General features: G+C 35.0%; 1 protein-coding gene across 1 annotated transcript in view; it reads left to right on the plus strand.

Moving 5' to 3' along the window:
• The first annotated feature begins 3,121 nt into the window (after positions 1-3,121).
• The window catches only part of LOC121370642 (actin-related protein 10-like), a 56,076-nt gene continuing 41,485 nt past the window's right edge, over positions 3,122-17,712 (plus strand). Inside the window, exons 1-3 of the mRNA XM_041496010.1 lie at positions 3,122-3,261; positions 13,325-13,397; positions 14,829-14,908. Coding sequence (XP_041351944.1) covers positions 3,185-3,261; positions 13,325-13,397; positions 14,829-14,908 — 230 coding nt within the window. The 5' untranslated portion in view covers positions 3,122-3,184. The remainder of the gene's footprint in view (positions 3,262-13,324; positions 13,398-14,828; positions 14,909-17,712) is intronic.

Below are 17,712 nucleotides of genomic sequence, written 5' to 3' on the forward strand. Positions count from 1 at the left end.
ATCTAGTGATATTTTGATTGTTATAACTGCATTAATTATCTCAAAACTCAAAGTTAGACTCCAAAGTATAGGTGGCAAGGATTCTGAGATATTAGTAGGCCCCTACTAATAACTATTGTATGGCAGACATCTTAGAAATCCACGATTGCCACCATATTTTATCTTGGACATATTAAAAGTTGAAACCTAAGGCAATGGACAAACATTTCCCACTTTTTAATGAGAACAGATCAATACAATAGCAAAACGATGGTAAGTCATTGCAGCATTGTTCCTCAATAAGTCTATACATTTTTTTAATATTTTTTTTTTTATATTATTATTTTTTTTTTTTACAAAAATCCATCTAGTAATATTGTGGAGGATATAACTACATGCATTACCCTCAAAACTCTAAGTTAGATTAAAAAGAAAAACTACGAGCCTATGTGGTATGGGTTCTGAGGTATTGGTATCAATAGGTTTTTTTGCATGGCGGCCATCTTGGAAATACATGATGGCGACAATAAAGTATCTTGGACAAATGGTCCGTTTTAAAAGCTGAAATCTAAGGTAATGATAAAATATTTTCAAATTGTTACTGGTAGTGTGTAAAGATCTGTTGACTGCCTACAAAGTAATTATGGGTTTTTCACACTTTTATGTTAGTTTTGTAAATATGACTTTCTGTCTTTTATTGTAAAAGCACCTTTTTCAAAACAATTTAACAATTACCCCTTCAATTACTCACAGGGTGTCTATCATTCACATTATTGGCAGTTGAGTTAAAATATGTCCCTTATACATGAAGCAGTAGTACCATTAATGCCAAGGTGTTGTATTTTTAAAATCAACACAATGTCATATCCTTTCGACCTTTGGTGACATCATTATTACACCAATTTGTATATCAGTGTGTAGAGGGTTTAAAATAAACATTTTGAATGCTAATCTGTGTGGCTATGTCCATTGGTTGCAAAGTTATGATACATTTTGTTATTCCTACCCCAAACTATTGTACACGAATTTGTCCTCGACTCACTATGTTTATGGGGTGATATTCACCAAAAAGCTACTCCTTACAAAAGTCTATCATACTAATTTATTAACTACAGGCATAGGGCTATTAAAAAAACACCATGAGAATTTGCCAGCCCAGGTGATACCAATTCGTTAAATTTCGGGGTCTGGCCCATGGACTAAAAGTGCATATAAAATATCCCTTGCTGCATTAGGAAACATGTAGTAGGTTTCCTCCGATGATTATGAGTCAGAATTACCAAATGTTTGACATCCAATAGCTGATGATTAATTGATCAATGTGTTCTAGTGGTGTTGTTAAACAAAACAAATTTTTGTTTGTACATATATATACAGGTCACTTTTTCAATCCAATGACAAAACCTAGTGGCTAATTTCTATTTCTCGTTCCAACCAGTGCACCACGACGTATATCAAAAGGCTGTGGTATGTGCTATCCTGTCTGGGATGGTGCTTCTGAAAGATCCCTTGCTACCAATGGAAAAATGTAGCCAGTTTCCTGTGTAAGACTATATGTCAAAATTACCTAATGTTTGACATCCAATAGCCGATGATTAATAAATCAATGTGCTCTAGTAGTGTCATTAAACAAAACAAAATTTAGTGGCTAACTTAAGAATATGTTACTTTGTAGGAAATTGACGTAAGTCTCTGGAGTTGCTGGGTTCTGGCTTTGTGTTTAACGTTCAACTGATTTAAACTACCTGCAGTTGATTTTGCAAGTAATGCTTTGAAAAAGTAATATAAATACATCTCAATGACATAAAAAGTTGTTATCCCACTTTTTACTAAGAATAAGTTGGCAACAGTTGCTAATCCATTTGAAAATTGATTAACAAGTATGTACTATTTTAGAGTTGTGTAGTGATCTCTAAAACTTACAACAAATTGCAACATAATTTGTTCGCTGCTTGGCTGATTTGACTACGTTATATGAACAATAACAACATTGACATCAACACATCCAAAAGCGGATGGCCAAGATCTCCCATTCAGGTGATTCTGAAATACAGGAAATTCCTTTTATAAAAATTTATATATATATATATATATATATATATATATATATATATATATATATATATATATATATATATATATATATATATATATATATATATATATATATAATGTTCGTCGAAGAACTATGAAATTATTAACTTTCTTTTAAATTATTTCTCTAAATGTGGTGGTACGAAACTGCTTGTATCTAGTAACTCATCCATTCACCTTATATTAGATATCGAACCATTTGTCCTTGCCCTTGTCATTATTTTGAACCTTTTAAATTGTTATATCAATTATAAATAATTTTAATTATTATGATACCGGTACCAATATTTGTCTCGTTGACATATCTAAAATTTATAATTAAATGCAGTGAGGGACATTTATTAAGATAATGTCTGATGCACCCACCTGGCATCCTCGTCCTCTGCCGCTAATAAAACTGGTCTGACCCACGGCACTAACGGCCGCCGGTAGTAGGGGTGCATAGTAGGTGGTTACAAGTGCCTCTTAACAATGCCAGAAGTAACTACTGAACACTCTCCGAAGTGGTCAGACTAAGCCCACAGCTAAAAGCTGATGGGGAACAGGTGTGTGGCACAGATAGCCACAAGAGACAAACACATGTCACGGTTGGAGAGACAAGGACTGGGATGTGGAGGTGGACAGCGAAAGAAGTTGCCCGATAGGAGGAGTTGCCAGATCGGGAAGAAATGAGATGAAATTCAAAGGAGAGAAAGGAAAGGGGGCACTGGGGGGAGAAAAGAAAAAAAAAAGAAAAAAAAGATGTCTGAGATTACCCAACCCCCTAACACCCCACCCCTACCTCCACCCCCAACCCCACCTAAAAAAAAACCCCCAAAAACCCCCCCATGCATGACGGTTTTTAATTTGATAGCATCAACCGAAACCCAGGTCCCTTATGCATTATCATCGTCTGAAGCGGTTTTTTCCTTTTCTTTCTTGCACTATGTAAAATTGTTCGGTGTTTTGGCCGATAAGACATTAGTGTGATGCGCTTCTGCCGAGATGGAAAATGAGTCCTATATGACGTATATTGGATTATTTCCCTTTGCCAAATGTAACTTCCGGTATTGAGAAGGGAGAAGAAATATATTTATTTTAATTGCTTTATATCACTTAATATTTATAAATAATGCCGTTATTTGAAGGTCTGAGCTTTGGTGCAGAACAGAATATTGTTGTCGTTGATATAGGAGAAGCGTACACTAAGTTAGTTTTGCGTTTTCTCCCCATATTGATAAGACTGTTATTTAATATAATTTATAATTATTATTTTATATCCTAAAAACAGTAAACTATCGAATTCCGTCCATTTCACTTCCTCACTATTTCTAATCACACTGCGCAAGCACGAACTTTATTTCTAATGCATATGTATCTTATATCGGCAAGAGCTCCACCCGTTCCCCCCATCATTTATAATAGTTTATTAATGTTTCCTTTTTTTGTTTGTTTTTGTTTTGTAGCATGATGATATTAGTTAGGGTTAGGTTAGGGTTAGGGTTAGGGATATATATACCCCATCAAAAAATCCCTCTTTAGATCGATAACTAATGAGGGGAACGGGCGGTACACTTTCCCTTATATCATACCGTCATATAATTTCGATTGGGATGTCATATGTTTTTGATACTTTGTTTGTAACTGCATGTATCGCAAGATTATACGAGATATTGCGTCACTAACAACCTGAACATAAACAACGAAGTGTCTTTTTTTCTCACAATGTTGAAAATGCTTCAAATCAAGCTGTCAACTTTATGTTTTCATTAAAATACCATAAATATTGTGCATGGATTCAGTTTTTCCTAATGCTATATTTTAATACAAATGTATGCAAGATATGGTCTGGACAAGGATTTACTGTTATATGCAGTAGACCGTGAAAAGTAGGTCACAGTGACCTAGTAATAATACGTAACACACCACCATCCCAAGTTGTTCCTACTTGTGAGGTTTGATGGTCCTATATGCATCTGTATGCAAGATATGGTCCGGACAACAAAAAGTATTATGTGCAATAGACCGTGAAAAGTAAATCACAGTGACCTAGTAATAGTACGTGACACACTACCATCCCAAGTTGTTCCTACATGTGTTTTGATGGATCTGTATGGTGGTATGGTGTGGACAAGGATTTACTTTTATGTGCAGTAGACAGTGAAAAGTAGGTCACAGTGACCTAGTAATAGTACAAGACAAACCATCATCCCAATTTGTTCCAATGTGTGAGGTTTAATGGTCCTGTATGCAAGATATGGTCCGGACAAAGATTTACTGTTATGTGCAGTAGATTGTGAAAAGTAGGTCACAGCGACCTAGTAATAGTACGCGACCACCACCATCCCATGTTGTTCCTACATGTGAGGTTTGAGGGTCCTGTATATATCTGTAAGCAAGATATGGTCCGGACAAGAAAATGTTAACAGACAGACGTACATAGATGGGCGTATAAAAACAAATGCAAATGCCAGTAGTCATAAATATACCAGTATTCCCCAAATATGTACATTGTTGAGCCTGATGGCCAGTGAGGGGAAAACAAATAAACCATCATCATCATGATCGAATAATTAAAAAAAAATCAACCAACATTGATCATATGTAAAAACTTTTGCTATCCTTTCATATGCCACAGTTCACTAATTAATATATGGTCACCAATAATCTATGCCCCATCCCTGAAATGAATATACTTACTGAACGAATATAGTTAACAAAACGTTGCAATGTCATGTTGGCACCATTTTCCTATAGGTAGCACTAAACCAAATAATTTCCAGCTGGGTCAAAGTTCGAGGTGCACCGAACTTTTGATAGAGAAGTTAACACCACAAGTCCTGTGATTGGTTATAACTGAGTGTGTTGGTTGTAAAAAAACATTAGTTTCACCTGGGTTAAAAATGTATGCAATTTTATTTCATCTAGTACCACTGTGTCAAGTAGCCTTGTGCTTGGAACATGTAAAAAAAGTACTCAAATTTTGAGCAAAACTAGGGTTGATGTAAAAACATCTGGTTATACTGAAAATGTGGCATGAAAGGTACCATTTTCTTCAATTAATACTTTGAGGTATGGGTTGTAGTACTGATATTTATGGGTCATAATTTGGTTGATGTATTGAATATAGTGTTTTTAAGCACATGTTAACATGGTCGCCTTTGGGATTTTATTTGGTATAGTACAACCTATAGCACATATTCAGTGCATAATAAAAAAGATTATGATATTTGTCATTAAAGCCGCACACCCTAGTTCCATCCAGCGAAAATAAATTATAATTTGGTTAATCTACAAACCTGTAACACACTTAGATCACGTTTTTATCAAATGGAGTGAAAAGGCATGTTTTATATCGATAAATACCATGGCAATCCCCATGTCCCAATTGCTTGAAATAATTTTGAAAGTTAGTATTCTGATGTCACCGGTAGATGTCGCTCGAAGCACAACAATGCCTACGTCACGACAAATTTCACAGACTTGGGGTGCGTTCGTTTCACCTGTTCCAACTGTTCTGTCCTGGTTGTATCCCCTCTCCAGATATCGTAAGACTTAGCAAAATTATTGGTTTTAAGGGTTTGTAACGTTTTGTATTGAGACACTTACTTGTCTGAACTTTATTGTTACTGAAAATGTTCACGAACTGTGAAGAAAAATCTCACAAATGAACAACAAAAAATCGGATGTTGATTGCACGAACCGTGCACGAGAAAACAAATCGAACCAAAATGATAACGGTCATGTGATATACCAACGTCTGTGACATTGAAATGGAAATATCCCCTCTAAAAATAGATTGGACCTCGCTTAACGGTTTTTTCTCGACAGAACGTCTTGTGAAAAAATGCATTTCGTGGTTTTACAAACATCAGGATTACCAAAAAGCACTTCAGGTGAATGGAAATGTGTATTCTAAATAATAAAATGTAAGTAAAGTGCAATTTTATTTGTAAAAAATGGGGTTTAATAGCGAAAAACAACGCCGTAATGGTTAACAACTAGCCGTAACTAGGGTGTGTCCCTTTAAATTAAATTAAACTACACTATTTGATTAATCAGTGATCACTTGGCCATGCAAGTTCACAATGACCTTGACCGTGACAATAATTACTGAACATGGCTCTGAATGGAGTTTGAATAAAAGTTAGCACTGAGGAAAAGTTGGTTTGGGCCTATAATTCATACTATAAAGATTTTAACATTATTATTTACATTGTGTTTGACTTGCTATATACAACTGCTCTTAAATATGGTAATATATCTGGGCAACCAGTACTTGTATAATCGTATAGTTAATTAAAAAAACGGTTAAATGTGACGGCTATTATATATAACGGGCGCAGCCATTTTGTACTATATCAGTGAGTACGCCCTCTGGCGAGCTGGTGGTTACGTAATACTTAACACGTAATGTCAGGAATGAGCCTTAGAACTAGAGAAACACAATCTACCTGATTTTTGAGGGATAATAAATAGTCATACATTACAATGTTCTGTAATAATACACATCCCAGTAAGCCAGCAATAAGTATATCCAGCACTATTGTCAAAGTGGCTACACAACAAGTCGAAATAATTAACAGTGTTTTGTCCATGCATTACCCTACGTACTGAAATGATACACGAAGTGTTTTCTTAGTTAATTGGTCTATGCTGTTAGTTGATTCTACCTGTGATTCCTGATTGGCAGGTGTGTATTTGATTGGTAACCAGACGAGCCATTTAATTGACGCTGTCTAGACACAAAAATACATACCGGTATTGTGGAATATTACCTGTCGCCCCTAAAATGGTAATGGACATGGTTTATTACTGTAAATAGTTCTGTAAAACTATTGATTAAGTAGACTTTTCCATCTAAAACTACAGAACTGACCAATTACGTAGTCCCAAAGAAAAGAAAATTATCACTTGGGTGTCGTGGGTTGTCGTTTTTGCTCCAATGTTGTATATCAATAGGCCTAATAGTGTACATTTTTCCTTTGGATTATTTAACAGATAAAAATACTATAACCCCATCTTGTTCCGTTAATGCAACTTGAAATATATTTAGTTAAATAGTTTATTATATTATTACGTCATTTATGCTGTTTTGCAAGTCAGGTTGATCAAAGAGAACTGCCTTGTCGAAAATTACTGCATTTGTTTATACTGTACATACAGGAGATGGTCAGGAGCTGATGTCACTTCGCCCCAAGCTATCCCACCGGAGGTCACAAAAACAAAACGAAATGGCTGCCCCCAGTTAGCAGGAATAATCATGGTTTTTTATTAACTCTAAAATTATGCATTTTTCATTTGCTAAAGTGTCAGTATATGTTGGTGGTCCGTGTATGCATCTTTCCAACACATAAGGCTCTTGTTTGAGTTGACCCTACCTTTAATAGCAATTTATTTTTATATTAAAAATAACATGTGCCAATATCGGTTTATTGTCTTTAATTTCCATAAACATACACATGTAGTTAATGTTTCATGTATGTAATTCTGAAAGCTTAACTTTTTAAAGACCTTGATTTTTATTGTCCTTTTGACATATTTATAAGGTGCTAAGTCATATTTTAGACAAATTTGTAGTTTTATGCCCCCCAAAAATTAATTTGAAGAAAAACTTTACCAAAGCCATAATTAAATTTTTGGTCACTATTTTTCCTTCTGTTCTTATTTATACATAACAATAAGCTTGTTAAACATATCTTTAGGTATCCAGATCAAATATTAAAAAGAAAATAATCACTTAGTTTGCTCCCATAAAGTGCATTTTAAGTGTATACTAGAAGCAATTTTTCCAGATTTGATTATCTACCTTGGTGTAAGTTTATTTTATTGTTGTTAAAGCTGTATTATCCAATGTTAATAGCTAAATAATATGCTGGATTACAGATTGTGGGAATACATCCAATATACTTATTGTATTGATCTGGATTAGAAAATAATGCAATAAAATAGATGTTTGGGTAATTATATCATTTAAAAACAGGTTTTTTTTTAGTAATGAATCAAAAATAAGTATGTGAAAGCTGCATGATAAGTCCAGATATCACAAAAATTTAAAACCTCCAACTACAGTAGGGTATACATAAAATATAGTCAGGAATATTGGTGACTGCCAATGGTTTTCAGGGTCCATTTTGAAAATCAGCATAGCTGATGGATTTGAAATTCCCACACCTGGTAACTTGAAGACACCCAAACTCAGCATACAGGATTTCCCTCCAACAGTTATGTGCAAGACATTAGTCATTACTTCATACAGGTGCAGTCATGTTGATTTTTCCTTCCTCAGACATTGTATTTGTTTAATACTGATATTTCTTTTATGTTCCTATTAAGGTCTTTGTAATCTAGGGGTCAGTAAAGTACATGTGCTTCAATGGAATAAGTATAAGGAGTTGATGTACTCTGAATATTCATGTTGTCTCTACATATATAGCTGAGCACACACACCTGTCTGACAGTAAATATCTTCAGGAGTATTATTTTTAATTAATTTTTTCTTCAAATATGACATTGCATTTGTACAAAAACTGTACACAATACATGTGCCTTGAGAGGTGTACATTATATTAGGTTGCACTGTCGAAACAACAGTTTCAGTGAGGTTGTCAGTTTATGTCAGCAGATGTCAGATCCTGGTTGTCATAAAAACACATGATTTGCGACTTTTGAAAAATGTATGTTATCAGTATTGGTAGCATTAAACGAAATAATTTCCAGCTGGGTCAAAGTTCGAGGTGCACCAAACTTTTGGTAGAGAAGTAAACACTACAAGTCCTGTGATTGGTTATAAATGTGAGAGTTGCAAAAATAAATTAATTTCATCTGGGCTAAAAATGTATGCAATTTTATTTCATATTGTAGCCTTGTGCTTGGAACATATGGTGTACCTGTAAAAAAAAAAAGTACTCAAATATGCGAAACTAGGGGTGTTGTAAAAACATCTGGTTATACCGAAAATGAGTCATGAAAGGTACCATTTTCTTCAGTTAATACTTTGAGGTAGGGGTTTTAGTACTGGTATTTATGGGTCATAATTTGGTTGATATATTGCTTATAGTGTTTTTAAGCACAAGCGTTAACATGGTTGCCTATTGGATTTATTTGGTACAGTACAACCTGTAACCACTGAGGTGACTGTTACCCAAACAGTTGTTACTCTTAACACAGGGCAGGCGTGTAATCATGAAAACTCTTGACTATAGTACTGTCGGAAATAGAATAAAAATGATTTTCGTCGATTATTTCTTATATATACTACTCAAAAGAATTTAAGGGTCAAAAATTTATAACCAAATAAGTTTCAGAGTGTATTAGATTGATGATGTAAGCTACACCAATTTTTTTATTTATTGTTCCATATTTACAAAAAAACACAAATAAACGTCACTGTATACAAGAAAGTCACATGACATGCTGTCAAAGTTGAAGGTTGTCAAACATGGATTTTACACATTAGAACATTCGTTTAATAGTGTGTGAATCCATCCCTGGCGCGAATACACTCGACACATCGTTGCCTCATGCTGTTGATCAGACGTTTGAAGAACTCTTGGGGAATGGCCTGCCACTCTGCCATAAGAAGTTGACCCAGATCATGAAGGTTGGCCGGAGGGGCATGGTTATCCCGAACTCTCCTGCTTAATTCGTCCCAGGCATTCTCTATTAGGGCCAAGTCAGGCGAATATGCTGGCCAATCCATCCTGACGATACCTTGTTGTCTGAGAAAGTCCGTTACCACCCTGGCGCGGTGGGGTCTGGCATTGTCATCCTGCAAAACTGCCCTGCCGCCAATCTGCTGAAGGCCTGGGAGAACCAACGGCCGGATAATCTCATTCAGATAGCAGATTCCATTCAGATTGCCATCCACCACATAGAGGGGGTCCTGTGGTGGATAGAGATGCCGCCCCACACCATGACGCTGCCACCACCAAACTGGTGACATTGTCTAACGTTAACGTCAGCGAAGCGCTCCCCAGGACGTCTGTAGACACGAACCCGACCGTCGTTGAACTGGAGACTAAACCTGGACTCATCAGTGAACATCACTCGACCCCACTGAACACGTTGCCACCGCAGATGAAGCGTGCACCAGTGACGTCTGGCCGTTCTGTGACGTGGTAGGAGTGGTGGTCGAACAGCCTGGCGATGGCAGCGTAGATTATTGGCTCTAAGACGATTGCGTATGATTTGATCAGACACTCAAGTTCCAGTCGCAGTCCGCAGATTGTCACGTAATCGGCGTGCAGTGGTTGTGCGTTGACGTAGAGCCATATTGGTGATGTAGCGGTCCTCTCTATTTGTAGTGCTTCGAGATTTCGAACAGAATTCGTTGCTTGGTACCGTTGCCACAGTCGGCCAACGACACTCTGACTGACACCAAGTCTCAGAGCAACATTTCTTTGCATATTGCCATCCTGAAGCCAAGCAATAGCCCTTCCTCGATCTTCGATAGTCAGTTGAAGTCGTACCATTGTCGAATTTGGAGTGTGCACCGTACACAAACGCAAGCTCCAATTATACGGAAATTCAGCATTGAGAACATGGAATACATGTGCAAAGCATGCAAATGAAGCGCTTTGTGAAAAAACAAGTTATGGGCACTTAGCAGACCTTTCGCTTTCGCCTTAATTTACGTGCAAATGTAAGCATGTTTTCGCCATTAGAACTAGTCGACAGTGTCAATGACAGTGGATTTTAATTCATTTATGGGTTGCTTAGACACACTTTCGTCAAAATGGAACAATACCATGTGTGACATTATGGTCTAGCTAATATAATTGACATTCAGAAAATAATGTCGAAAATATCGTCTGACCCTTAAATTCTTTTGAGTAGTATATATTAAACAGACAAGTAAATATTTTGTAAATATCTATTTAATGATAGTCTACCTAATTTAGCATATACTTGTTTTGGCTTTCACTGATGTACAAGGTGGTGTTTACTCTTGAAATTAAAAGAAAGATGTCAGTAAACAGGTGATTTGTGCACTTTATTGGAACAGACTATAACACATTTTGGTCAATATGTGTCAATTTCATTGCTGTTACAAATATGTGAAGGACCCTTCTGATGACAATGTACCCCTATCCCTCTCCAAAACTAAAATATTTGTAGACATTTATAAGTAACATTTGAGAAAAACTGTCAAGAACCATTTTGAGTTTGTGATCTATTATACCGGTATTAAAGGTGCTATCTCAAAGTTGCATAATGACAGCTGTTGCAAATCATATTTTTATTAAATTTTGCTTTAACATTTAAAGACTACACCTTTAACTATATGCCTGTAAATGATTATATAAATAATTTATCTACTAGTAGAAAATACATTTCTATTGGATAATGTTTATCACAAACAGATGTTCACATATAGCTTCTAATATAGCACCTTTCAGTGGTTGCAAGATTGTGTAAATTTCTAATGTACTTATATTGAATTTATATTCACTAAATATGCTGGTCATAATTAATAATTTATGCTGCAATATTATTCAAAATAATTGGTTAACTTGCAGTTTTAAATTAAGTTTATTTATGGGTAAATGAAATTGACATATGTATGTCATCAAAATGTGTTATAGTCTGTTCCAATAAAGGTCACAGAAATCCTGTTTATTGACATCTTTATTTCAATTTCAAGAGTAAACACCACCTTGTACATCAATGAGAGCCCAAACAAGTAAATGCTAAATTAGGTAGAGTATCATTAAATAGGTATTTACAACCATCTACAAAACGACAAGTGCCTGAAATATTTTCTAGTTCAATGATTCATATAATTTTAGTATAATTATTATAAAATTCACAGCATTTTATTTTTGTGTCACTAAAAGGAATGTATGCAGTGTTACATATTACATATTACCTGTGTACGGAGCTCTGTTGGGTCGAGTGTCCTAGTCCGAAGCAAGAGGCTTTTGTGCAATACAAACTGCTTGAAATAGCATAAAATATACTGAAATAATCTATAAATGTTTTTATTGTTGACTGTTCAATGCAGTGTATCCAATAATTATATAGGATTTTAAAATTAACAAAAGGTTTCCACCTTTTTTGTTAACAAGTTGGAGTAAGCAGAACAGCTACATGTACTGTTATCTCTAGAGCCAGCAGAGGTCAAATTTCATCCAATCAGTGATGACGTTATTACTCTCTTTGTCTAAACATGTGCTGGCTCAGTCTGTCAAACTCTTCAACGGTGCCATCTTTTATTAATTTTCAGGACACAGTACTGAATTTTCGTACTTTTTATACATACATGGGAATTAAAATTCATAACTTTTATAAATTTTTTATATTATTTATTCCATTATGTAAAATATATACAATTTGTGGGGGTTTTTCACTGATGTGATAAAAAAAAATGTTTCATGTTTATCGTTTCTCATTCATGATTCAAGATAAAACTATACAAATGTCACTATGATTACACGTGTGCTTTGTATGATTATTATTAACTCGGTTATGTTGAACCATATGGATAATAACTTTGATTAAGGCGTGATGTAATGAACATGTGGCAATGCTGTCATACTCCTAAACGACGGGACCAATTAACCAATGAAAAGGGCAGATTACCATCTAGGGGACATATGCTAGACATTTTTCCTAACATGGCTTTCTGGCACCTTTCTACTGGTTAATTGAACTAGAATAAAAAATATGTGTATCTGCAGGGAACATTTTGTTTTCTAAATCTTGATTAGCAATATTTCTAGTCTGTTGAAAATTGATTAGCAACTACTAATGTTTTAAAATTGTATAGTGATCTTTGAAACTTACGTAGAGAATCGTTATGCGATACTGAACAAAATGTTCCCTGATATGAGGCAAGATAGAAGGATATGTTTTATAGTTGTCCATACTGCCATTCATTCCCGATTAGTTATGATACCATGCCAGTGTTTGTACCAGAAAGAAATTTTTGGGTATGATGGTATAAAATTGAATGCAACCACAGTCAACAGGGTGTATGAGGGGCCTCCCAAGAAAGAAAATGAAAGAAAGTTTAGACTTAAAGTTAAGAAAATCATACAGTAATAGTAAGAGTATAATTAATTTGGTCAAATGGTTAACTTAAAAAAAGATCTGCAAACAAATTTGATAATGGTGCCATACCCATTTTATCCTCTGGCACAAACCCTGCATGCTGTAACTCTAAGCATGGTGTTATTTTGATGTGTACATTTACATGTTATAATTGTATGTTGTATTTTATTAGCTAATACTAACATATTTAGACAATAATGAAATGTTTTCATTTTAGATGTGGTTTAGCAGGAGAAACAGCTCCTAAATGCATCATCCCAAGTGAAGTAAAAGACTCGAAATCGGGCAAGGTATATGAAAATAATTGTTTAAATGTATTCTTACATGTGAGTTATATATGTGGCTCAGAGGTAGTGTTAGCTTGAGGTACAATTGACTGCACAATCGGTTACCCTTGATATATTTAATTTTTCATTTGTTTTCTTGTTTTGTCTCAAACTGCTTAATGACTGGTACATAAAAAACTGTGGTATGTACTGTCCTGTGGAAAAGTGCATTTAAAAGATTCCTTGCTACTTTTCAATAGGAATAGCTTGATTGGTGGCAGCAGGTTCCCCTCTCTGGGCCAAATGATGAAATAATCCATGTTGTAAACCATATACAGTGTACCTGTATAAAATGTGCTAAACTGTTGTTAAGTTGTTTTCTTAGCATGTGTTTTAAAAATATATTGATTCATAAGTCAGTACACGTTACTTGGAGATTTTATTAAAAAGACATAACAACAGTACAGCCAGTCAGGCCAATCACATCAGCACTTTGACTGGCCAATACAGTTTCTGACTGGCCCAAGTTTAGTAGAATTAATTTTACTGTTGTGGTTCATTAGCCCCAGGCAAATAACACCACATTGTGTTAAACATGATGATACATGTGTTTAAGATGTTTTGGGATATAGGTGTCCATTAGAAATTGCTTGTCTCACAACATGCATTGTTTTATAATGTATCTTGCAAGCAAAAATGAGTTGGATATGTTTTTAAACAAAAACAAAAGGTAATTGGTATGTAATGACAGGGTTGAAAATTACAGTCGCCCAGTCACCCATGGCAACCTTTATTGGCTAAGGGTGACTAAAAATGTTGCTAAGGTAGTCTGTTGGGCCACCATCGATTTTAGGGTCTGGCGAGTATGGTACTAGTTAAGAAAAAACCCACACTGATACTGAATTGAATATGACAAAATACACTACAGATCTGGCAGCAAAAGACATAAAATATGTTCTATATTTTGACAGCACCAACATAGTGAATAAAGATAAAATTCATATTAAAAAACAAAAAATGAATTTATTAAGTTTTAAACCCATATGGTCTCAAATAACATTTTATTAGGGGTAAAAGTGTAGTGTAAATTAAAAGAAACATTCTTTACAAATTACCACCAAACTGCATAGTTAACTCTTTTTTTTTCTGATACATGTTTAAGGCAGTTGATAGAACATCCAAGGTAATCTGAATGACAACCATAATCAATGATCAGGGCTGTATCTCCACACCAAACAGAGTCAAATAGACATTTGGCAAAATAGTTGATGATTCCATGGATGATTGACTAATGAGAGTCACAAACAGTAAAATTCCTCATTTCTTTATTACTGTGATTATATACCAAACCAGGGATATTCTCTATATTTATGTTGTGCCAGTATTTTTTGACATAATACAATTTTAAATGATTTATTTTGTTAGTTTAATACAAGTTCACAAATTTATTTCTAGGTTGTAAAATTGTGGAACTATTCTAACACAGATGACCTGTATGAACAACTTAAGGATTTCTTTTACCGTTTGTACTTCAGGTAAGTATAGAATATATTCAGTGAAGCCATGCATTAGAATGATCAAATATTTTCTGTGTAGTATAGATTATGAGGAGCTATTTAAAAAACAAAAACAAACTAAGCATGGACTGAATTACCCTGTAGAATTGATCCATATGGAACTGAACAGTTGGTAATCTTTAACATCTCTTAAATTCTGAAAATGTTGGAGAGGGGAATGTCTCAATTTTTTATTGAGATGGGTTCCCTGTACCACGATATATGTTATTTACAGCAGTGTTGACCAAAATAAGACTTTGGATAAAATAGAGAAAATACATGATACTTAAAACATGAAATACCTGGATCACTTCTGTCTACTAAAGCTTATTTAAAAATGTTGGAGCCTTCCTTTTATTATATCTATGAATGGAGTTTTGAAAATCAGTCAAATGACCAATGAACTGGAAATAACTGAAATTACTGAGAGTATTAGTACAAGTAAGGTGTAGCATAATACATATTATTTACCCATTGAATCATAATATATTGGTATACCAATACTACTGTGCACCCTTGAAAATATACTGGTAAATTATTTTAAACATACTTTATTTTTAGACTGTGTTCAATAAACCTTCTTTAATAACACTGGTAAATGTTTGGGAGTGTATGTATTCCTACTCTGTCAGAGACTCGCAAAACTCATCTCTTTTTACATGATGCAAAGGTTCTAGAATATGGTGGCCTGATGCCCGAGGCCAGTGATTTTTAAATTTGAGCCACTAAAAATTGCTGGCAAGTGGTCCAAAAACCCCACAAAACCCCCCATAAATTATCTACAATCTACGAAAACAAAAGAAACATGTATAAGTCACTTCTTTCGATTTGCTGACACATGCAACATTTCACTAACAAATAGTAGGTACCACTAATCTTTGACCCATCCATGACATTAATATACCTACCGATGTAATTTTGTTCAAGATATAAAGTGTAAACATTGAAAACAAAAAAAGGTTCATTTTTCCCCACCATTTTCTTCTTTACACTGAAACCCAAATATTTGTTACTCTAAAATACTAATAGTAAGGTTGCATGTCACAAATTGCTAAAAAAAAAAAAAAATTGTAAAAGTACACATGCACTATCATGAAATAGATAAATTTAACAAAGTATCTACATTGAAAAATTACTAATTTGGTAGTGGTGGTGATGGTGTAAGCTTTAAACTGTAATACATGTACACTTCATGCTAATAAAGGTGCTTGTTTTTTGGGGTTTTTTTTCTCTCTTTTTTGGGGGGTAGGTGGGGGATGGGGAGGAGTTTGCATTCATAAGTAAATAAATATATACTCAGTTATAAGTGACAAAATATTTATTTGTTTTAATGTTGTTAATTGTTGTAATAGGTAACAATTATTTTAAAACTTTATTCTAAACTGATGAAAATTGTTTGCATGTTTTTCTAAACAAAACATAAAGTATGCCTAATGAACCTATCTGGGGCCGTATGCATGAGGAGCGGATAAAACTAAACGCGGATTGCTAATCGCGTTTAAATTTATTCGCTTTTTGGTATGCATAAACGTAAATGATGTCGCGAATAGCTATCTGGCGGCGTTATTTTTAGATTGGGGGAACTCCTCGCCGCGCATGGCATTCTGGAACCGAACGTTGCGCATACAATGTACTTTTGTAAACAAAAAGAACAGTGTTTCGTTTAATATTTATAAATAAATAAAATAAATGTATAAATGTATGAAATAAAATAAAATAAAATTAAATTAAAAAATAATAGGCCTAATACAAAAATAATAATGAAAATAAATAAAATTAAATACATAGTTATAAGAAGAAAAAAATATATAGCAATCCAGTTATTAACAGTCATTAAAAGTGCAGTATATATTTAGGAAGGGGTGCAAATTAAAAACAAATACTAATAAAATAGAGGCAAATAGTCTTGCCAAATAAATAAATAAATAAATAATGGGGGACCAAGATATAACACCCAGCATACTAATAAAATATAGAAATGCAGATTGAGAGGGAGATAACTGGAAAATAGGTCGAACACCAACCATAAGCGATTGGGGGTGGGGGGAGGAAATCTTCAAATTCGGGTAAAAAAACGAATAAACATTCGGGCAAAACGTTTCTCTATGTATTTCTATCATTCTACTGACAGTATTGTTTTTAACGTAACCCATGTGATTCTGAAAGGAAGAAAGGAACTGTTTTATTAACGACGCACTCAAGACATTTTATTTACGGTTGATTTACAAAGATATTGAGGGAGGAAACCCACTGTCGCCACTTCACGGGCTACTCTTTTCGATTAGCAGCAAAGGTTCTTTTATATGTACCATTCCATACAGAGGATAGCACATATTACAGCCTTTGATATACCAGTCGTGGTGTACTGGCTGGAGCGAGAAATAGCCCAATGGGTCTACTGACAGGGATTGACCCCAAACCGACCGCGCGAGCACTTTACCACTGGGTTACGTCCGAGAGAGAGAGAGAGAGAGAGAGAGAGAGAGAGAGAGAGAGAGAGAGAGAGAGAGAGAGAGAGAGAGAGAGAGAGAGAGAGAGAGAGAGAGAGAGAGAGAGAGAGAGAGAGGAGGGGGGGGGGAGGGATAGGGAGGGAGGGAGGGGAGAGGGAGAGAGAAATAACAAAGAAATATGCTACAGGTAAATCCTTTACTCAACCTGATTACCTGCACTTGACGACGATAAGACCGGCCTCGGTGGCGTCGTGGTAGGCCATCGGTCTACAGGCTGGTAGGTACTGGGTTCGGATCCCAGTCGAGGCATGGGATTTTTAATCCAGATACCGA

Source organism: Gigantopelta aegis, chromosome 4, assembly GCF_016097555.1.
Source record: "Gigantopelta aegis isolate Gae_Host chromosome 4, Gae_host_genome, whole genome shotgun sequence".
NCBI classification, from domain to species: Eukaryota; Metazoa; Mollusca; class Gastropoda; order Neomphalida; family Peltospiridae; genus Gigantopelta; species Gigantopelta aegis.